At 37.7% G+C, this 24,195-nt stretch overlaps 1 protein-coding gene across 2 annotated transcripts in view; it reads right to left on the minus strand.

Moving 5' to 3' along the window:
- Window positions 1-24,195, minus strand: part of epha6 (eph receptor A6) — a 193,044-nt gene that overhangs the window by 54,348 nt on the left and 114,501 nt on the right. The window contains exons 4-5 of one of the 2 annotated variants that reach the window (XM_017715130.2): window positions 15,164-15,319; window positions 11,266-11,601 (exon numbers count right to left, since the gene is read on the minus strand). In XM_017715130.2, coding sequence (XP_017570619.1) covers window positions 11,266-11,601; window positions 15,164-15,319 — 492 coding nt within the window. The remainder of the gene's footprint in view (window positions 1-11,265; window positions 11,602-15,163; window positions 15,320-24,195) is intronic. The other variant, XM_017715131.2, reaches the window with a different exon arrangement.

Raw genomic sequence — 24,195 nt, forward strand, 5'->3', positions numbered from 1 at the left:
TGATTGGCTGTGATGTGGCTGTGAAGGGTAAGTTGAATGCTGCATTAGTTGTTAGCTAACCTTGTCATGTCATTCATTGAATGTTGAATTTTACACATAAAGACACACTTTTTTTGCACACTTCATATGTGAAATATATGTGACCTTTTGTGTCCCAAATAGTGGATGGACAATTTTAAAGACTTTATAAGAGCAACATCCTCCTGCAATCCTTCTGCAATTCCCCCCTGGGATCAGTAAAGGAATCTGAATCATTTTTAGTGAAGATTTCCAATGGTAGACATAGTTAAGCTAATGCAATATCCATAGTAACACTCAACTTTATAGGTTATTTTCCTGTAACTCTATAGTCAGTTAGAAGCCGCTGAATTGCAGAAGCTGACTTTCTAAAAAATTTGTGAGAAAGTCTCCACCCAGACTGAAATTTCATCCCCTTCCACACTTTGACCTCTGCCCCCATCCTTAATACAGAGTGTGTGTGCCTGTAGATTAGCCTACCTGGCTGTTCTGTCACACATGTAGGCTTATAGGCATGTAAATAAAAAACTGGCTTCAAGGACTGTAGTGTGGATTTTATTATGGAAAAAAACCACAGGCACTAGATTTTAGAAAAACATAAAAAAGGCAGGTTAAATGCTTAAATTATGTTCTATAGTGTATATTTTATCTATATTATATTATATAATAGTCTGTAAATACCGAAAATGAGTGTGTGTCCAGTGTGTTACTGTGTGTGTTTGGCTGCACTACCTGTCTCTTGTCTGTGTGCATCTGCAAGCTGCCTGCCAGTCTGTGCTTGTGTGTGTTTCTGCTGCTCGTCTGCTGGTTATGTGTGTGTGTGTGCATGTACGTGTGTGCATATCAACTGCCTGTCTGCCAGTGTGTGTGTGTGTGTCTGCGTGTGTGTGTGTGCGTGTTCAGTAATGAGAGCTTTCCTGACATTATGCGGGCGCAGACGCAGGGTACATTTGACAGCTCCAGTTTTGACAAGTCTATCCAAAACCTAAAAATAAAAAATAAAAAAATAAATAACGGTGTGCAGGGAAAGTGCACAGCTACTTGCTTTTTTGGCCTCCAGAGAGACTCTATTTACATTTGAAATGCCCCTCTCACACACACAGACACACACTTACACATTTGTTTTTATACCTTGTAAGAACATGGGGTCATATATATATATATGCCCCTAAATATCATACATAAGCACTTAAATGTGATAATAATATAACCTTTACATGTATGTCCCATATGTCCCATATGTATTACACATGTATATGTATACTAGGGAGGTACCTTAATGTGTTTTACATAACAAGATATCAACTACTTTTTTGGAAAAGTTCTTGTTAGTTTATTGCTGTAATTGTATGATACATTGCTTTAAATGTATATAGTGGAAAAGGTAATTAGTCCTTTTTTCTGAAGGTAGTTAGTCCTTTTTTTACTGAAAATATATACACATACATACATATATACACACTGCCCATGCTATTATAGTCAGAGTGGAAGTAAATGTCTGTTCTCCATAGCTGCTGCCCTGCTGTTCCTGCCCTGCTTATACTACAGTCAGCATAAATGTCTACACTGCTCTCTGAGCTTTGTCACTTTGCTCCACTGTTTTTCTCATACTTGACTGTAGATTTAGGTGCTCTGTTTTCCTTTGGCCAAGGCATGCGCAGCATCAAGCTAGGTTTGGGTCAATCAGGTGTTACTGTTACTTTATTTAGTACTAATCATTCATTTTTGAGGAGATATCTCTGAGGGGATTAGAAAAGATAATCCAGCTGCAAAAGGAAAGGTCGGAGGCAGAAAGTGGGACTCCAAAAACTACAGTACTTGATGATCCATCAAAACTGTCCCTATCAGCTGAAAATCAAGTTTTAGTTTTTATTGTTTTAGAACTCACAAAATCCACAGGTGCTTCTGTCCAACTCAACACAGAAGCCATCACTGAGAAAAGGAAATAACAATAATAATTAAGCTGCTGTTGTTCTTAGAACAATGGACTGACCACCCCAGAGTCCAGACCTCAACATCATTGAATGTGTTTGGGATTACTGGAACATGAAAAGGAGAAACTGGAATCAGCATCAAAGACTGAACTTTGATGATATGGAATAATAATCCTGCAGATTTCTTTGAGAAACTGAATGTAAGTCTCATGAAAAGAATGGCAGGTGTAATAAAGGCAAAGAGTGAAAACACTACATATTGAAAAAATGTCTAGTTATTAAGGCTCTCATGCAAACTTCTGCTACATATGTTTTATTTTTTTTCTGATGCTGAAAACTGAAAAACTTGTGCCTGATGGCTTTTTGACTGTTAAGTAAATAAATTAAGCCTTTGATTTTTGCACAGTACCCAAATGTATTAATAATATGTCCATATGTGTAATTTATGTTATTCCTTTGATATACTGACAGGATCCATATGTGATAATATAATGTCTCACACACACACACACACACACACACACACACACACACACACACACACACACACACACACACACACACACGCGCATACACACAGAATACACAGGTCCACGGTGAGGTCACAGCAGTCTCCAAGCACCATGCATATTCAACGCCTGTGTGTATAATTAATATCTCTGACATGATATGCTTTCAATTGTACTATCACCTCATGCACTGCTAATAGTTCTGCATATAAATATTCTTGCTGTTGCAAAAAAAAAAAAATAATGTTATTTCCAAAACATGTTTTCAGGTTAGGAGAAAACCATCTGGACTCTCAACTGTTTTGTCCTAATTATCACAAAACTTCAGTATGTTTAGAAAGGTTCCTAGTTGACTGTTTGTTTATATTTAATTATTGTTTGCAATCCACATTTGTACAGCTACAAAACTTTTTGTTTTTGTTGACAGTTATGTTTCAGGATGAACTATATATATTGTACAAAACCAAAAATTCAAAAATGGTGAAAAAATGTTGAATGGCCTGCTGACGTGGAGTTTTTTTTTTTTTCTGAGCATGTATGGGGCAATACGTACGAGGCCAAATAAGAAGCAAAACAAATATAAGCCAGGCTCAATATTCAGGAACCACTTTGCATTTTCAGTTACACTGGCATTGACTGGTCCAGCAGGAATTCTAGCAGCTTAACAGCATCCCACAGCTCAGAGGCCTCTGTGGGTCCACTCTTTCTCATTACAGTGGGACTGGAGTGGAGAGGAGGACAGTGTGATGTATCTCAACTTAAATGGCCCTTGAACTCTGGAAAGAGGAATGCAGTTCTGCATAAGCATCAGCTTCCCCTAATGAAGAACACTCCCTTTAATTCTTCATCTGAAGTAAAATGGCCAAGTAGAACAGAAAGAGAGCCAATCCCTGCTATACTGTACTAATGAAAAATCTGGGCAGCACTGATTGTATGTTTTTTTTCCAGTACCATAAAGAAACTTCAGTCTGAAGGCTTCTGCTTCAAGGCTTGAACTTTGTGATGTAGAAAAACAAGAGTAGGAAAGTTGATGTTTAAAGAACATTGAAAACAGAATTGAAACAAGAATTGAAAACAGAGGACAGATTTTTTTTCAGTTTTGATGCCTTTGCTATTCCAAAATGTGAAAAATAGTGAGTGAAAATATAGAAAACATCCTCGTGAGATGTCTCCAGACATCTGGTACACTCTTAAAAATAAAGGTTGGTAAATGGTTCCTAGCTGGGGTGTACTTGGAAAAATTTTGGTAGCACTTTATTTAGTGGTACAGTAAGCACCTAGTATTTAATACATAAATATGGAATACTTATAAGTAAGTTTCAGTACATACTGTGCATGTACATAGTATGTGTCAGGCATTTTTGGAAGTATTTATAGAGAATTTAATGGTAAATATGTAGTATGTGACAAACTACAAGTATTTGGTGCATACATTACATGTCCAGTATGAAAGTACAGAGTAACTAATTTGAGGAAAAGCAGGTATATTTCAGCTTTTAATGCTAACAAGTTGCACAACAAATTGCACAGCAGTTGTAAGTATTCCAAATTGCCCAAGTAAACATATGCTATGTGCTAAAGAGGAGTAAGGTGTAAAGAAGCAGGAGAACTCCTGCTGAGTCTCAGCCAGTAAATTCATTATTTGCAAAGTCAAAAGTCAAAGTCAGCTTTATTATTATTACTTCTCATTACAGATGCATCGAGAAAGGAACTAAATGTAGTGCAGTGCAGACAGACAATAAAAACAGAAAAACTGAATAATACATTCTTCTCTAAACATACAGAAACTACAACTACATAACTATTGAGCACAGAACAATAGAGAAAATAGTATTGTATTGTATTGTATTGTTGATCATCACACTTATAATTAACAACAGTTTTTAGAAATGCAACCACAAAGATTAATAAAATTGGAGGCAATGTGCAGATTAAAGTGGCTGTGCATATAAAGTGGGTGAAGTTTAAGTTTCACAGTAAAGTGGCTGAATGCACAAGTTAAAGTATAACTTTTTAATTTGAATTCCATTTTAATTAGTATGTATTCTAGTATGTCCTCTGTAATACTGTGGTGATAGGATTGTAAAACAAGGAATAACTTTGTATATAGCAATTACTTTACACGATTTTATTCTGCTGTGGTGTAACAGCAGATCCGTAACATTGTGCATGGTTACACTTTGCATACCACAAAGACAAGAAACCGATAGTTGCTGTATAATTACAATGCACAAATATTTGTAGTCCTATTAACACAGTATTACAGAGGACCTACTAGTAAACCAATTATTATTGAGTGGATAACTCAATGTACTACTTTTGCTAAATCATTAAAAGTAGAAATATGATTCATATTTTATTCATTAGTTACTCTGTACTTATATACTTGCAAAGTATGTGTCAAGTACTATGTTAAGTATTAAGCAATATGTGTTTATATTAAATGTGGTGTAAATATTGTACATACCTGGCATTTCTTATATGAGTATATATGTATATATATGTGCAAAGTATGTACCAGAACAATGATCACATATTTATCTATTAAACACTGAATACTTACTGTACTATGAAATAATTTGTACATTTTGATAACCTTTTCATAACTTTCAAAATATAAAAAGAAGAAAAAGATAAGACACAGTGTTTGAAGTCAAGGTAACACCGTACATAAAAAAAATATATAAAATGTTGGATTAATTTAGAACTCGATATCAAGTGGTTCCATGCAGCTGCATCAAGCAGCTTCTCGATACTTGATTGAGTAAAGTGTACTTGGTAAATTCAAGTAAAACACACTAAAGTAATTTGAGTAAATTTGAATTAACTGGACTGATTGTTTTTATGCATTACCTGTATCTTGAGTATTCTATACTCTATGTTATGGACTAAACACGAAACTAAGCTAGTAGCTCCTGGTAAGGAAAGGCTAGTGTAACAGCTTACAAGTACCTGTTGGTTTGGAGGTAGTTGTGTAGATGATTAAATTTGGTACCACTAAAAATCATTCATTAACCTGCTGTATATGAATCTGTTCCATAATGTCACTGAATACAAAAATGTTGCGTAACCTCATTCATTACAGTAATGAGTGCAGCAGGCTGGCAGCTGGGAGATTTCGCTAATACATATTGTACACACACTTCACGTTAAGGAGGAAGGCAAACACATTTAAACAGACTGAATGCTTAAGCCAAGTGAGAAAAACAGGACGAGTCTGAGAACCAAGAGTGCAGATCTAGGATCAGTTGCTTTAGCCTTTCAGATTTCAATGAAAGTAATTCAGTCTTAGAAATCCCAGTAATGGTTGACAATAACAAATGCAGGGTTTAACTATTTTTTATTTGAATTATTTTTTAATTGTAACTCATTGAAAAATGAGTCAAAATTGCAGAATGTAAACTTTCTATCAATCTGTGTTTGTAAGTAGAAGAGGAGATATTTTATTACGATTTGAATGAGAAGAAAAGTTCTTATTGCAAAAATATTTTTTTTGATACTGTTGCAAATCAAAACAGATGTAAAAACATCAGAAGTCAAGTCTCGTACTGTTGATTTAAATTGAATGTAAATGTAATTTACTACATGTAACTATGTAATGGATCATGTAATTGTGTAACTACTTTGATGCCTGCAACACATTCCAAAAAAAGTTGCGGTGGGAGCCTTTTTACTGCTGTGTTACAGCCAGTTTTGAAAGTTGAAATTTTTACTTTTCTTCTGTTTTTTTCCGCTGTCAGTTGTGCAGCTGTGCAGCTGTATAAGGCCTTTACTGTTGTTTTTACATACATTGTCAGTGAGAGTCAGGCCTAGACTGCAGGAAGGCCAGCCAGTCTAGCACTCTGATTATGCAGCCATTCTCGTTGTCATCCACTGCAAAGTACCTTGTCCAACCTTAAATTGCACCTGCCTCAATTCAGAGTCACATAAGTTCATATTGTGTTTCCCATTCTCATACAGCTACACTTTCTTCTTTAAACCTGCTCATACTCATCCAGCGCTGAAACAGTAGCTATTTTTAATAATGTTCAGGCTTTCAGAGCAGTGTTCTGTGTGCTAAATACACAATATATGTCTGTAGACATTATATTTTTAGCAGATACTCTTATCTGTAGGCAGACATAGCACACTGAAGTACTTTTATTGGTTTAGTAGTAGTGTTTGTGTCTGAACCTGAAAGGGGAAAAGTACAGGTTTCCCCTGTGTGAGGTAGTTTCACTGATTTTACAACAAAAAATGTCATTTGGCCAGGAGGTGCTCAAACATTTAACATACGACTGTAAGGTAAGCACTGCTAATAGAGAAATGACAGGTAGAACAGAGATATACTCCAGTCATGCTGTAGGCTTTTTGCTAAACTCAGTGTTGCAATCATTTTATACCTGGGTTCCCATTAGGTTTGCATTTGTTCATCTGAGTCACAGAATAAAAATATTAAGGACCTATTTAGAACACTTAAATTATGAGAACTTTAAAAAAGTTCTTGACTCCAAAGAACCCTTTTTGTACTTGTATTTTTAGTAGTGCATAGCAAAACGACAGTAATAGCTCTAGACTTGTAAGGATTAATATGAATGCTAAATATGGATGCAGGTTTCACCTACTCACCTTCTCAGCCCTTGTTCTCTCTCTCTCTCTCTCTCTTGCACTCTGTGTGCCTGTAATGACGGTGGAGGTGTCAGCAGGTGGTAGATTGTGGGGTTGGTTGAGGGCTGTGTTACTGTGCTACTCTCTCTTGGCCATGATTAGAGCTCACCAAGCGCACACGCAACTCAGCAATCACACCACCATCGTGACTGCCATCAATACTGATGAGCATCTCTGTCACCGGCAAGAGCCGAATATCCACACCGGCAGTGTTAAACACAACCTGGCCTCATCGCCACGTCTGACATCTCATACATCACAGTGATAATTAACAGAATACTTCATCCGAAAGTGCTAACGTTGCTAACAATGAATGAAAGCTGGAGTGGTGAACTCACCCCTCCTGACTTTGGCTTCTCCTGTAGCGTCCTCTTAAAACAGTCATGCACTGTTGAATATAAAGGTGTTGGAAAGGATTCTATAAGACCACATCTATAAAATAATGGAAAGGGCCATTGTTGTAAATTATGTGTGAGAGTGAAGGACCTTTTTTAAAGTTCCCTTTTTAAAGAAGCTCCTTAAAGGCTTTATAGAGCCTAGGAAAGTAAACGCAAGCCACTTTGGCACCATTTTGGAACACTTTAGCTTTCTTTTAGAAAATGAGACTGCAATGTCACGATAATGCACTGGTGATAAAAAGCATGATGTAATTCTATCAATGGGGAACGTTCAGGGCCTTCTACACCTTTAAAGAGGGCCTAATAATTTTGGAGAACTTAAAAAGATAGATGCCTGTAATGTTTCGTTTGTTTTTATTTCAGAATTGTCATGCTTGTTGTATTTAAACTCTGCACATGTTATAGTTTTATTTGAAATATAAGGGTTAAAATCTTGACATGCCCTCCAAAAATGTCCAATCAGAGTTTTTTTTTCTTCTTTCTCTGTGGTATCTAGGTAGATACAGTTAAGTGAGCCCTTCCATTGGTTAGGCCTACGGGAGCTGAACTGAAGGCCTTATGCATTAAATTAACTGCTAACATAAACAAGAATTGAAAGAGGAATCAACTGGAACTGATTTTATGATAAAAAAAAAACATCACTCTAGGCCAGAGATAACCAGCCCTAGTTCTGGAGATCCATCTAGTTCCAGTCATAATTGTTCACGCCTGCTTCAGCTAATTATGTCTTTAGATATCTTTGATTGGATCAGATCCATTTGCTGTGGAGTTGTTTGGGAGGGCATCATGTTAGATGCAGGTTGGAACTAAACTCTGCAAGAAAGTAGATCTCCAGGAACAAGGCTGGTGACCACTGCTCTAGGCCTGTTGAACATGTTAAATTTATCACTGACTGCAAGGATCAGCCATTGTCTAACTAAGTTTCATTCAGTTGCTCAACATGGAAAATAGCAGCTTTGTATTAGGGCTCTTTACTGAAAGACTCACTGAAAAACTGCAACATTTGGAATATCTTTTATGATCTTCAAATGTCCATGTTTATAAATTACGAGACACCTCATATGGGTGCTAGGAGAGATTAGCTTTATGGTCCAGGTTTAGATATTGACCACACCTAAAGAACATAAATTGGATATAAATGTAACTGTTTACACTACATCTAATTCAATCATTCTATTTTGTCTTTACAATTAAATAGTACAACAAAATGACATTTTAATTTCTAAGGGTTAATCTGTGCACAGAAAATACCCTAGCAACCTAAAAATTATGTTGTCAGAACAGCCAATGAGGTCTAAAGAGCAAACCAATCTGAACCGAATGTAGCAACTCATTTGGAAGAGGCCAGCCAATGGACATAAAATAGGAGAAGGATGAAAAGTCCTACAAGAAGGTTGGAGGTCAAGAGCTGGGCAGCAGAGCCTACAGGACAGACTAATAAACCAAGGCAGGAGTCTTGCATTGACCGTATCTGCTGACATCGCCGGGAGCAGGTGTGAAAAAAGAACATGTCGTCCTGAGGTACAGTAGTATATCTTTATTAGTGTAAAACTGAGTCCAGGCGAGGAGAAGCACTAGCTCTTTCAATGACAAGCTGAAAGAAAGACCCTTGTCTTCGAAATGGGTTTGCTCAGCACACTGAGAATAGAACTGGAGTGGACTGTTGTGCTATCATATTTCCCTGAGGATCACAGTGAGGCCCACAGTGAAACAGAGAAATCTCTCATAAGAACAATTGTGTACCAATGTACAATATTGGCTCTCAAACTCAAGGGCCTGATGCCAAGTGGCAAAAGCCTTTGCTGAAACAGTCAGAAAGCTTTATTTTGATATAGGACAACTTGTTCTGGAGTTGTACCTGTCAAGGTTTTAGGTCAGAGGGTGCTTTATTAGGACCAGCTTTGGTCATTTACAGTCTTAATGAGTTTGACTGAATAAATTTGCATGCACTGATTCTAGATCAGTGTTGTTAGTCTAAGACTATAACATAATATGAACACAAATGTTTTAAGATGATTTTAAGAAAATCCAACTGAACAGTTTCTATACTTTAGCAATTATGTAATAACCATCAAGCACAATTAGAAACACTTTTGCCACATAACAAACTAATAGGACCACATAAACTGATGTTTAGTTCTCAGTATAAATAAACACCTCATGCAACAAATGTGACAACAGAACCTCAGCAAATGTGTATTGTATTGTACAGTTTAGTTCAAGCCTCCCAATTCAGTACCCCACATATATCAAACAATACATTCAACAGATTGGTGCAAATGCTGAGTTTAATACAGATTACATTGCATGAAGTACAATAAAGATTAAATAATTAATTAATTAAATGTAATAGATAACAATGAGTGCAGAACCTCCTTCTTCTGACAATATCGCTCCCACTTTACCCCAAAATCACTGATGGAAAGTACCATCCTCGTAAGCAGAGATAACTTTCAAGCTACCATATGAGTTTAACATATTAGTATTAATATGGGGTTTCCACCTCATGGCAAATCTTTTTATTCCTAGAAAGGCCCACAGCACAACATAACTCAACTTTTTCTTAAAATTTTAAAACTGTTATGTTTGGGTGCCTACCCCCACAATATGTGATGTCTATCAGAGAATATAAAATACCAACAAATTATGCTAAAGTAGGCTTATTTTATGCCAGATATGAGGAAGAATGGAGGCAAATTAAGTGGAGTGTTTGTTACATATTTGTTACACAGGTCACTTATGCATGGAAAATTAAAATTTGGTGATATTTTGTTTTAAGAGGCAAGGGAAGAAACACTGATGAAGCTGCCTTTGTACACTGTTGTTGCACGACTTGTATTAACATTGTTCAGTCTTTGAAAATATTTTATTTCTGTTTCAATAATAAGTCAATTTGGTGCCATCACTGGCCCACTATAGACCATTAGGCTCCTCTCAGTATTTGCCAGAGGACCACTTTGCAGCTCACGGCTCAGTGGTTGACAAACCCTGCTCTATTAAACTGAGCAAGAAGATATTATCATGTTAACATAAGGCAAATTTTCAGGCACTTCTTTTTTTGCTGTATTGACTAATGTATAATGTAAATGGAGATATCTCAGTGTTAATCAAATGATGGATTTTGTGCTTTGTTACAGCCCTACCACTGATAATAAACATTATTTGGTACATAACCAACAAACATGGTCACATAGACTTGGCTACTATGTAATATGTACTGTAAGGCATAACCAACAACAGTGATCTCAAACAATCAGCTCATGCATGAAACTAATAAAAAAGATCCTGAAATCTTGGCTGATATTCAGTCTAATCTAATATGATGCACCACTTTTAAAAAACAGGGAATTACTTATAAAAATGTTTAATTGTAGAATAAAATATTAATGTATTTCACATTTTTTATGCTGTACAGTTTCTCTGTAACTTTAATTACATATTTTTTCATTCTTGTACAGCATCCTACAAACTTGAAGCCTGAGCAAAGTGCACCTCTATGGTAAGTGGACCTGATAAAATGGACAAGGTACCTTATAAAGTGATCGGTGAGTGTGTGACTAAATTAAAAAAAAAAACTATTGAAAAAACAGTAAAGTATGTAATACTCAACCTCATTAATTACATACAAAAATACAAACACCACAGCTAGTCTATAGTACCCTGTGTACTATCTAATGCGGTTAGAAGCAATGAGCCCATCATAATGCAGGACATAAAAAAGAAGCAATCAGCCTACTGACACTAGCACACAGTACTTACCCGCCTGCTCTGTACTGATGGTGATATTGGCCACCTGCCGCGCTGCCCGGCCCATCCCGGACACGCCATTGAGCGCTTCAATCTGGAAAGTGTAGTTAGCATTTGCCATGAAGTCCTGCACAGCCACTGAAGTGCGAGTGAGGCCCACAGGTCTGGGGATGAAACGCACATCACTAACGCAGGGATCACATGGCTGACCTGGCCCACCACAGCGGCGACACACCACGTTATAGGTCAGGTCCTTCCTCCCTCCTGTGTCACCGGGTGGATCCCACTCCAGCAAGAGGGTCGTCTCGTTGATGTTGTAGACCAGGTTACGAGGAGATGAGGGTGGTCCTGTAAGAAGAAGATGAGGCTGTTCAGGACCACCACTTTGTGATGCCATTTCAATGTAATTAAACAGTAAGTAACACAATAAATTACATTTAGATTTGATTCCGTATCAGCAAGTTTAAAACTTGCTTCTAACTTTTCTCTGTTTGTTTCAGTGTCATGAACTCACAAATACATGGCAAAAATATAAAGGTTAGTCTTTGAAGACAAATGTAAAATGCAACATTCTAGAGAAGCTTGCTGAGGCAGGGGTGATGACAAAACCAGACATCTGAAGCCTTTAACCTTTTAACTCTCAACACATTCTGAAATGGCATACCCACAGTAAAGAGAGCACTGCTCACACATACATGTTTTGGATCATGATGTCTCAGTGGAAAGGGGCAAGGCTTTGAAGGTAAAGACTCGCATTTTTGCTAGCGTTTGCTCATTTGGTGCTTATGTAGCAAATGAGACGATCATTACTGCTGTGAATGATGGATCATAAAATGGTTTGTGGGAATTGAATCCTAAGATGTCAGGCTATATAGTGGTTTATTGCATTACCATATTGCTGGCCAACGTGATGCACAAAAATGATGGAAAAAAAAAGGAGTGAACAGGTCAATGGACATGTGCCAATAACAGTTAATTGAATTAAGGTTAATGTCTCTAAAATTGCTTCACATTAACATAAAATGGTTAGGAACATGTTGCCTAATACCTGATTGTTTTCCATGACTTTGAGATAAGCATTTGGCCTTTTTTACAAGCCAGTCATGAGTGTTAAGGCATATGCAGGATGTTGGAAGGCAAGAAAACTTAAAAGACAAGTGTAGGTTCCCTGGTTGTTTTGGACAGTAAATAAAAAGCTATTGGCATTGTAGACATCCTGACCCATGGTTCTTGTCATTACTACTGTAAAAAAATCTGTGTTGGTAAGTTTTTCTAAAATGCACCATTTTGACTTTGTTTACGTCCCTATGATTGAATAATGTAGCAACTGATGGGTGTTGGGCCACGTTTTGTAAATCAAGGTAGTATAGGACATCGATTTTTTTTCTCACTGCTGTAACAATTATTTAGGTACTACAGTATTACAGCGTCCTGCTGCTGGCTTGTGCAGAGCGATGAGCAAGCAGCCCCTCGGGAGAGTGTTAGACACGATGTAAGAGACTTAAAACATGTAAAGAGTTGTGCTTGTTGGACTATTCTGTGCTGGGTTATGGGGTAATTTGTGCAGTGTTGATGCCTACCATCCTGTTGAGATGTGTGGTTATTGATGACCTGTCTACAATTACAGCCGTTCAGTACTGCTGGTCGGTGGAGTTCCTCCGCTGTGTGTGCAATAAAAGAGCGGTCCCTTAAAAGTGCTATGGTTCCCGTGTCTCCTTCTTTGCTAAGTGATCACAGCATTCTTTGTAACCATCTGCATTATATTAAAGAATGTTCTTAGACCATTTCTCTCTTTTTCTTTTTACTCCTCTCTAATCACTTTCCTCCTTTCCTATATACCATTTTCACTGCGATACGAATGCATGTGTGACCCGCAGATCAGTTTTCTCTGCTGGTTCTGCAGCTGAGAGACTCCGTCTGTTTATCACCTGCTTTCCAGAGTCAGCTCATAATGATAATGAGAATATGTCCTGGACATAATTATCATAGTTAATGATAATTGCGTACGCTTGCGAATAACAAAGGAATGATTATTTTCTCTCCACGCTGATGCTAATGCATGCTGTTGCAGATGATAACTGTTTTGGGTTTTCTGAACAATCCTGAGCAAACAGGAGTGACATAACCTTAAACCAAAAGAAGAATTCTATCAAACAGAAAGAACATAAAGACGAGAAACATGGGAAAGGCGCTATATAAATAAAAGTGCTGCTGCTGCTGATGATGATGAAACAGAACAACAAACTAGGGCCTAACCAATGTGACATTGATAGGAGTGATACCAATGCTGGAGCCAAAAATATGATAACCAACAATATTAACCAGTGTTAATTAAATGCTTAAAATCTCAGGCTTAGTACAAACTAAAGCTTATTATTCTGCAACTATAAGGACTTCAGTGCAAACTGAGCTATTCTTATACAGTTATAGAAGTGCGCAATAAAACGTTGGGCCCCACCAGCAGTATTTAAGGCCCCACCCCTGTGTATTTAAGCCCTGTGTTTGCCCCTTGTGTTTGCTGGTCTTTGCATTGGTCTATGTTTGCTGTTGCTTGAATCTCTGTCTGTGTTGTGTTCTGTTCTATTCTGGTTTGTCATGTCTGCCCACGATCTATCTGTATTGGCTCTTTGACCCTGGACCTGATTTTGGATTTGCCCTCAATAAAAGTCGCTTACCTCCGCACATGCGTCCGTCAACCATTAAATCAATAATAAACGAAGCCTTGCCTCTTTTATACAGTGGCACACTTTGAGACACAAAATGATTCAACTAACTGGGGTGGTCCCCCTCTTGTCAATGGGGTTGTACCCTCAAAAGTATGTCTTAAGTACTTTTACTTAGGGAACATAACTGTACCATATTCCATTGAAATGATATTTTTACAGTTGTACTGTAAATTATATTATATTTGTATTGATTCTACACACTGTCTTCACTCCAGGCTTTTTATTTTATTGTTCTGTTATGGTGGGTGGCGCAGTGGCTAGCACTGTTGCCTCACAGTGTGGAGTTTCCATGTTCTCCTCATGTCTGCATGGGTTTCCTCCCACAGTCCAAAGACATGCAGTCAGGCCAATTGGACATGCCAAATTGCCCCTAGGTGTGAGTGTGTTTGCGGATGTATATGTCTATCTCTCTGTCCTGTGATGGACTGCTGGCCTAATAAGCAGCTTAGAATGCGTGTGTGTGTGTGTGTGTGTGTGTGTGTGTGTGTGTATGTGTTCATTCTGTTATGAAACATTAGGTTTACACTTAATATCCCAGACTGATTATATACTAAGGCTTATTATTCAGTAACTACAGGGACGTCCATGCAAACTGGCTGAGCTATTCTTAAGCGTGTAATAGAACTTTGGGCCTGCCGGAAGGCCTTGGTCTTGTGAGGGATTATGAAAAGTTTCAAATACATATCTTTACCTGGGAAAAAAGTTAGGTACACAGTTGAGCAATAAAACCATTGCTTTATCTTTGAGGGTAGATTTCCGTTGCTTGTACCTTGATGAATGGAAAATGTATCTGTATAGCACCTTTTTTCTGAGAGTGTAATTTTTTATTTAGTTTTTCAAAGTAAAGTTTTCAAATGTAGTTCAGCCTGTATTGCTGTGATGGAAGTAAAAAGCTGATTTGTGGCAGCTTAGTCTTCTCATGCTACATGCATTACATACATGGCATTAAATCGTCAAAACTGACTGGTTTTCCTCTCATCAGAGCTTTACAAGCCACTCGATGTCAGTGTAATCTTAGTTGATACTGCTGAATTTGTGAGATGAAGTATTGTAAAATTTTACCAACTAACTGAAGTTTTGGTTGAACCCGACTACAAACAGTAAGAGTTATTTAGGCTGAGATAAAGAGGATGAGCTATGGCATAGCCTAGACACATCTTTGAATGAAGAGACTGCTAACTGACGTGTGCAGGCAGTGGTGGGCGGGTCTTTGGCGGCTCTGTAGAAACCTTTCTCACAGTGGCACAGGGCGGATGCCTCAGAGTGGCTGAAGCTGTGTGGGGGACACTTGGAGCACTTGATGTTCCCTGCAAAGGCCTTATAGAAGCTGGCTCTGCAGGCTGCAAACACACACACAATGGAAAAACACAGGGAAAATGGTTAATTGGACATGCTGCATTTAAGTGTACACCAAGTAATGCTTTGCCTGTACAAACCTCAAGTAACCACCAAGTAATGCTTTGCCTGTACAAACCTCAATTCTAAAAATTGTTGTGAAATGTAAATCTCAGCTCCAAAAGTGTATGAAATGCAAATAAAAAAAAGCAATGATTTGTAAATCCATTTTGAATGAAAACAGTACAAAGACAATATATTTAATGTCTCATCTCATCAACTTTTTTTTGTTTTTTGCACATTTCAAGTCGAGGGCCCATTTTAGACTAGAAATGCTGTGACATTAAGAAGATCATGCTTGCGTATAAAAGGAGCATCCAGGAAAGGTATAGTTCTTTACGAGCAAGGATGAATCAGGCTTTGCCAAAAAATACATCACAATTTAATCCAACAGCTCCTCAACAAACAACTGCAAGGGCTTTAGGTATTTTACACCATATGGTATTTTGTATCATCAAAAAATTCAGGCAATCTAGAGAAACCTCTATGTTTAAAGGGCAAGTCAAAAAATCACAAAGCCTGTGACCCATGACCCCTCAGATGGCACTGCAGTGTAAAATGGCATGCTCCTGTGACATGAATTACTACATGGGCTTGTTAATACGCTGACAAACTGTTGTCAATAAGCATCTTTCTTCACTGCATACACAATGCAGCAGCCATATAAGTAATTTACTCAACAATGTCCAGAAATTTCTCCAGCTGAAGCTTATTTGTAACGGACTCATGCATGGATGAATATGTCATTTTGCCTGGGCCAAAGAAGAAAATGACTATCCAGACTGTTACCAGTGTAAAGTTCAAAAGTATGCCACGGTAAGGGATATATTAGTGCTCAACTTTTAACTTTAGCATATCCGCGAAAGGACCACTAATGCTCAAAGTTACACACACACACACACATACATGCCCAGAGTAGTGCCAAAGTTGGTCTTAAAAGATATATGATTTGGCCACAAAGTTTCCCACCATAAGGTTTTCCTAACCCTGTGCCCTCACTCAGTGAGACAATTAACATTTTCATATTAACTTACTAAATTGTTATTGTAGTGTTTTAGAACATACACTGTGTGCACAATTATTAGGCAAGTCTTATTTTTGAGGATTATTTTTATTAATGACCAGCTACAGTGCTCTCGGTTAATCCAAAATGTTAATAAACCTCAAACATGAATGTTTAAGGAAGTAAAAGTGAGGTTTTGGCTTTCTTAGGAGAATATCTATATGTGCACATTTATTGGGCAACTATAATGGTGCAGAATTATTATGCAGCTAAATGAAAAACACACATTTCCCCATCTCACTTTTTTATTTTCATCTGTTCAAGTGAGAATTATAAACAAACAACTCAAAACTTTCCAATACACATTTCTGAGAAATAAAAAAAAAATAGTGACCAATACAGCTGCCCTTCTTTTCAATAACATTGATAAGCCTTCCATTCATGGAGTCAGTCAGTTTCTTGATCTGTTGACGATCAACTTTTTGTGCAGCTGCAACCACAGCCTCCCAGACCCTGTTCAGAGAGGTGTACCGTTTTCCTTCACTGTAAATCTCCCGTTTAAGAACTGCCCACAAGTTCTCAGTTGGGTTCAGGTCAGGTGAGGAAGGGGGCCATGTCATAAGTTTTTCATCTTTAATGCCTTTACTGGCGAGCCATGCAGAGGAGTACTTGGATGCATGTGATGGAGCATGTCCTGCAGAAAAATCATTGTCTTTTTGAAAGATGCAGATTCTTCCTGTACCACTGCTTAAAGAAAGTGTCTTCTAAAAACTGGCAGTAGGCTTGGAAGTTGATTTTGAGCCCATCTTCAATGCGAAAAGGTCCAACCAGCTTATCTTTAATAATACCAGCCCATACCAGTACCCCACCTCCACCTTGCTGGCATCTAACTCGAAGTGGAGCTCTGTGCCCATTACTGATCCAGCCACAGGCCCATCCATCTGGTCCGTCAAGCGTCACTCTCATTTAATCAGTCCATAAAACCTTTGAAAAATCTGTCTTCAGATTCTTCTTGGACCAGTCTAGACACTTCAGCTTATGTGTCTTGTTCAGTGGTGGTCGGGTTTCAGCCTTCCTTACCTTGGCCACGTCTCTGAGCGCTGAACATCTTGTACTTCTTGATACTCCAGCTAGGTTGCAGTTCTGGAATATGACAGAACTGGAAGATAATGGGTTCCTGATAGCTTCACGCTTGATTCTTCTCAAATCCTTGGGAGTTAATTTGCATCTTTTTTTCTCAGCACATTTCTTGCAACCCTGTTGACTATTTGCAACAAAACATTTGATGGTTCTGTGATCACGCTGCAATATCTTAGCAATTTCAAGAGTTCTGCATCCCTCTGAGAGACTTTTGGTAATTTTTAACTTTTCAGAGTCAGTTCAATCTCCTCTTTTTTGGCCCATTTTGCCTAAAGAAAATAGCTGCCTAATAAGTGTTATAAAATGCACTTTTGAAATCTCAAATTAAACCTGGCTACATTTCTTTAGTTGTTTATTGTCTTTTTTTCCAAAAAATTATTAGACAAAATTATTGCAAGCAGCTTGTGATGAAGGGACAATATCAGCATTTGTAAAGAATCAAATGTTAAAACAGGCAGAAAAAGTCAATAGTACTGCACTGAGAAAAGCACTATAGTGAAAAAAACAGATTTTGATGTGAAATTCCCTCATTTGGTGATGGAAAAATTAAAAAATGCAGCAAACTGCAAACTGAACCAGAATTTACAGATACTTGTCATTTTTGAAGGACCATGTTTCATTTGTAATGTTCATACCTGTTAAAACGAAACAAACTAAAGAAAACATTTGATTGCTCCATACCAATACCCATAAAAAAGTGATTTATACGTTAAGACCTTTAGATGAGTCACAGAACGTTTACATATAGGTCTGTAAGCCAGTACTTTAGCAATTGCCTTTCCTTTGGAAGTGAAACTGCAAAGGTTTCTTCAAACATCCACATTTTTCTCCTTGGTGGTCATCAGTAATTTGCAATTATGAGGTTATTTTAAAGGGAAAGAAAACATTTGCTTCAAATAACCTCAAAATAACAAACCTTAAGTGATATGACTTTGAACAGTACCTGGCCAATTACAACTGTAATGAAAATGAATCGAGCAGGGGAGTCGCTACTGACTATGCAAAAGAGACCTCCAGATAGAGAGACAAATGGTTGGTTCCTTGAATGTATATATGCTTTGATTCATTTGTATTAACTTGCTGAAAGCAGCTTTGGACTGACCCATACAAGCTTTCTCTGAGAATTATTACCTCTGTGTAATCCTCGTCTGGAGCCAGTGTGCCGCCACTGCCTTTGGCATGTCAGCACTAACAAGAGAGGGAAAGGGCTTTTGTGTTTGTAGGGGGAAAATGCTATGTTTAGTATCTCCAAGTCCTTATCAGGGTTTTAAACAACCTTGTTAGCTGATCAGAGCCAAAGGATAATACCAGCTTTTTGGCTTTTCTCCACCAACACACAGATTGCTGAAATGCATTTCCAGGTGTTGAAAGTGGTGTTTTTGAGTAATAGCCATTTCCTGCACAATGACCCTAATAAAAATAGCTAACAGTTGTTTACATCCACCAAAACATCATTATATCACTGTCTTTGCTGTTAGCAACTACCTATAATTAAACTGTAACAATTATTTGTGCTGGTGCATACACTAGGTTTACATGTTGAGGCTTTCTATTCATTTCTGTGAAAATTAGGTCATAATAAGCTTTTAGTTGTTGATTTGTATACTGTAAATGTATCCTCTAATTTTAGCATGGCTTACATAAGAAATTGTGGTTCATTTTTGACGTGGCTGCTTTTTGTTGGTTTGAAGGCATGTGGTACAGTAGATGAATATTTGGAAATGGGGAAATAATGATACGTTACATGGTCAGACTGTCTCTACCAGTATCTCTACTCATCACAATCATTTAGCATATAGGTGCTCTATATAATTAGTCTTAAAAATTTGTTACAAATTTTTGTCCAAACTTAAGCCAAGCCCAATAAAACTCTAACCTGACCTGACCCAAACCACATCATCAGGTTTTGTGTCTCAAACTGGCATGAGTCACACAAAATTATCATAAATCCAAACTGACTCATCCTTACCCAAATTGCTGAATGAAGCCCAAAAGAACAGTGCCAGTTAAATTACCACACCATCATTAAATCGGTAATAAAATAAATATATCAAAGATATTATAAAATAATCAGCGGTCCAAATTAAGGTTATATCCTGCTTTAATAAATGCATTCATCAAGCAGGGCTTTTGAACAACATCCCACATTCTTGCGCTGTACAGTGCTGATATAGCAAGATGCTAGCCTCTGCTGTTTAATCCTAAAATCCTAAATCCCCCCTCTACATAGAACATGTCACAAATAACGTATTGAATACACTCCTTAAAACAATGCCAAGCTAGTTTATATTTAATATGAGACCCAATATTCTCTGTTTATACATATGTAGCTGCCGGCCATGGAAACCCATACCATGAATCTGAAGGCCACATGAAGTTTGGAGATCTGTAGTGATTGACTCTGCAGAAAGTTGGCAACCTCTGCACACTATGCACCTCAGCATCTGCTGACCCAGCGCTGTCATTTTACGTGGCCGACCACGTGGCTGAGTTGCTGTCGTCCCCAATCACTTCCACTTATAATACCACTGACAGTTGACTGTGGAATATTTAGTAGTGAGGAAATTTCATGACTGGACTTGTTGCACAGGTGGCGTCCGATCACCATACCACACTGGAACTCACTGAGCTCCTGAGAGTGACCCACTCTTTCACTAATGTTTGTAGAAGCAGACTGCAGGCCTAGGAGGTTGGGTTTATACACCTGTGGAACACCTGAATTCAATGATTTGAATGGCAGAGAGAATACTTTTGAAAATATAGTGTATATATAGGTCCAAAATTTTTTGACAAACTCTACTTCAATGTCTTTTTTTTTAACCTAATCTAATTTTCTAAACATTTTCTAATATCATTGCTACATAATCACAGAGTGTGGGTGCTAGACTAGCCTGTCAGCAGTCCCGAAATGTCTATTACATATAAAATATTGAACATATATAAATAATTTACAAACAAATACAGCGTTCTGTTGGCTGCACTGATCTGTACTTTCCTAAATCAATTTGCTAGACCTTGGTGCTAAATTCTGCATGAATGACTCCAGGGTTAAACTTCAAGGTGACGAAAAACCTTATAAAATAAAACAATAAAAAATAATAAAAATAAAGTCAGGAGAAAACTAAATCAGGGGTTGAAGCAGAAAAACTAAAGCAGGAGGGGTGCAGGGTAAAATCTGTTAAAAGTGCATACATAGTGTGCTGAGAGAACCTGAAAGTGAAATCAGAACCTGACCCAAGCCCAACATACATTTGGAAAATGATATCTGAAGCCAGCTGAACACTGTGTGAGCAGACAGGTCCCACTGGGTTCAGACAGATATTGCATGCTCTAGGTTTACAATTACTGACTATAGCCCATCTGGTGCTGCACAATTTATCCGCAGCTCTCTACCCCATCCATCAATGAAAAGGGACCACCATCGGACCACCACTGACAAGGGACTCTTTGGGTGGTGGATCATTCTCAGGCCTACAGTGACATGAACACAGTAGAGTGTGTGGCACTGGTACAAATGCATTAGGCACAGCAGTGTTCCTGGGCTTTAAACACAGAGTATACTTACTGGCCACTTTATTAGAAATGCTTGGTTTGTTCATATGAATTTGTAGGTCTCCGTTTAGAGATGATAGCTCATCGTTTAACAACCTCTAACCATTCAGAAGTGGTCAGTTTCTGTCCACTGTTAAGTACTGTTGCTTGAATATTTTAGACACATTATAAGCCACCACTATGTTGGTGTCACTGCTCTGCTAAAAATGGTGCACCACCCTCTAGTTACTGGTCAGCAGTGTTATTATGATTAGACATATGGTGATAATGATATGGTGGTTAGCCTGGACCAAGTGGACTCAGCTAGTGGCCAAATACTGTCTGGGCCAAAAGCCTGTATCTCTATAGATTTTTATTTTCTTTTTCTGACAAAACTGCTTTTCTTCCAAATTCATTTTCAGTTCATAATTATTCTTTTTGTTATACTAGCATCATTTCAGTGATCATTTGTTTTGATTGGAGAAAAAAAGAGTTTATACTTAAAAATGAGTACTTAATAAATAATAATAATTATAATAGACATAATAAATAAGTACCTACTGGGCACTGAATATATAAATAAAATAATAATCTACACAGTATATACAACTGCTTATACTGCAGATAGCAAGAAATAGTTCTAAGTGCTGAGCATGATTCTTGTGCCCAAGCTTGGCTATTATCATGACCACGATCAGCCAATCAGCGATGCAGACATATCTTTTCTCTGCATTATTAACATGGCATTCATGTGAAATGTGAAATGTATACCATATTGGCTTCAATTCTGGCACTAGAAAGTCCCAACAAAGCAAAGACGACAATGTCCAGGACATATCCTTCCACTTCTGAATATGTGCAGTCATTCTGTAGTTGATGTCATGCATATATTAGGAACTCTGAGCTGGTTTTCTCTATGAGATTTCAGGAAATTGCCGCTATTGTGCCTTGTGGTCAACTAAAATGTCCCAAAACTGATATGTCTTGTATTGGGATTTTTCAATTGCTGGATCATTTGAATAATGAGGTCATAAAAAAATCAATACGATTTCTACACACAAGCTTATGTTGCTGCACACTGAATTGATATCATAATTGCTGCCAAACCGATTAAAATACCAAACACAAATCAGCAACCTTTGTGAAATTTGGTAGCTAAGTTGCTTTAGCAGTAGAAGTCGACTACAGTTTGAGTAGCTGGAGTTGCTACATACATTGCTTGCTTTATACTATTGGTTTAATAGTAAATTAACTTAAATGTAACCTCAATTCATTGTGCAGGAATGGCAGCTTTCTTATAGCATTTTATAGTGTTATTTGCATTTTGGATACTAAATGACCCCATAATTCAGAAGATCCAGTGACAGGGCAAAACATTACGCTTTGGAACATTTTTGTTTAAAATAGTATGCAACATTGGCAAAAATGTAATTGCTTAGACCCAAAGTTCCTAACACAGTCATGATACTGACAACAGAATTACACAGGACTTTAGAGGTCTATGAACGCATGCACCACTAAACGAATTCCAGATGCTAATACTACTGACTCTCTCAAAGTCCTATACTACCTATACTGTCCTATGGTGGTCTCAGTCTAGAGTGGCCAAATAAATTGTATAGCCACAAATAGCTGTAACTGTAAACCTAGCACCTATATGGTATGTTTCTGCTACAATGGCCAGTGAGTATAGATACAAGACAAGGTAAGTGTTTCTAACTGGCTACTGAGTATATTGCAAAAAGACAATTCTCAGTATAATACTGAATGACCCAGCACCTACAGCCTGTTGAGCTCTGTACTCTGATCACATTAGGAATATACTCATGCCTTACAGCCATAAATCTTGCAAACTAGAGAGGCTTTCCCTCAGCCTGGAGAACAGCCAAGTTACGACACACACAGAGTCTCTGGACAGTCTTATTTACATTCACCCCTTCAGCAGCAGAGCCACACCAGGTGGCAGCCTGGTAATTTTGAACCAGAGTTATTGATCCCCCCCCACCCACTCTCTCTCTCTCTCTCTCTCTCTCTCTCTCTCTCTATCTCCCTCTCTCTCTCTCTCAATGTAAACTCCTCCTCCAGCAGCTTCGCAAAGTATCCTGGGAGAGTCTTTAGCATTCTTTCTGATGTAAGGGGGCAATTACTGAACTGTGGGCTTTATATTGTTTTATAATTTTTATATTGGCCTGTGCATTTAGTTTGCACTCCTGGATTTAGGTTCTCCACCCACCCTACAACAGGCCATTCTGCTTTTATTTCTTTTTCTTTGTACACAGAGAAAACCTTTACTTTATTGAGTTGGTCTTTTATGTGAGGATAGGAGGCAAGTCTCAAGCTTAGCCTGAAAGAGGGTTATGAAGGAATGCAGTATGTTTCAGACTTTGGTTCTTGAAATGAATGTGATCTATTGCAGATATCTGTTTAATGTTCAGTCACTCTGAAATGGCCTTTTCTTTTCCTCACTTATTTGCAATAAAATAATTGAATGTTGTATGCAAACACTGTTCAAGTTTCAAAGTGCACCATTTACTACACAATCCCTAAGATTCATTTGTGGAAAAAAAGCTGCAAAACAGTATGGTTTTAATTCTTTTCACACACATTTACATACAATGCTTTCAATTACCTCAATATTCAATTCCGTCAAAGAAAGTCAATGAAGTTGTCTGTTTTACAAATCACACTTTAACAGATATTACTGTTCCAGATTTGCATTTTTATTGCAAAGACGATCTCTTCATTCTTCATTCGCCAGCAGATTTAAAAAAATAAAAGAAATATATCTTGTTTGCATAAGGATTCAACCCCTTCAGACAAGTGCTGAGTAAAACCACCATTTTTGGCAATAAGCTTGTCACACTTCCGGGTCCTCCTCCCTTGCCTAGCACGCACTGTAGGACTCCATTTCCCATAATTCCAGTCCCGATGATGTCATATATTCTTCCAATCACACACAACTGCCTCATTTTCAGCCACTCGAATTCTAATTCTATTCACCTGTGTTTGTGTTTGTCTCAGACTTTAAATAATACTTTACTTGTGCTTTGAACCTTTTGACCATTTTTGGATTTCGCTCTTTTGGATTTGCCCTTCTGCTCTGTTTGCCTGTATGCTTTGTCTATTCTGGTTTTTGACTCTTGCTTG

This window comes from Pygocentrus nattereri, chromosome 12, assembly GCF_015220715.1.
Source record: "Pygocentrus nattereri isolate fPygNat1 chromosome 12, fPygNat1.pri, whole genome shotgun sequence".
Taxonomy (NCBI): domain Eukaryota; kingdom Metazoa; phylum Chordata; class Actinopteri; order Characiformes; family Serrasalmidae; genus Pygocentrus; species Pygocentrus nattereri.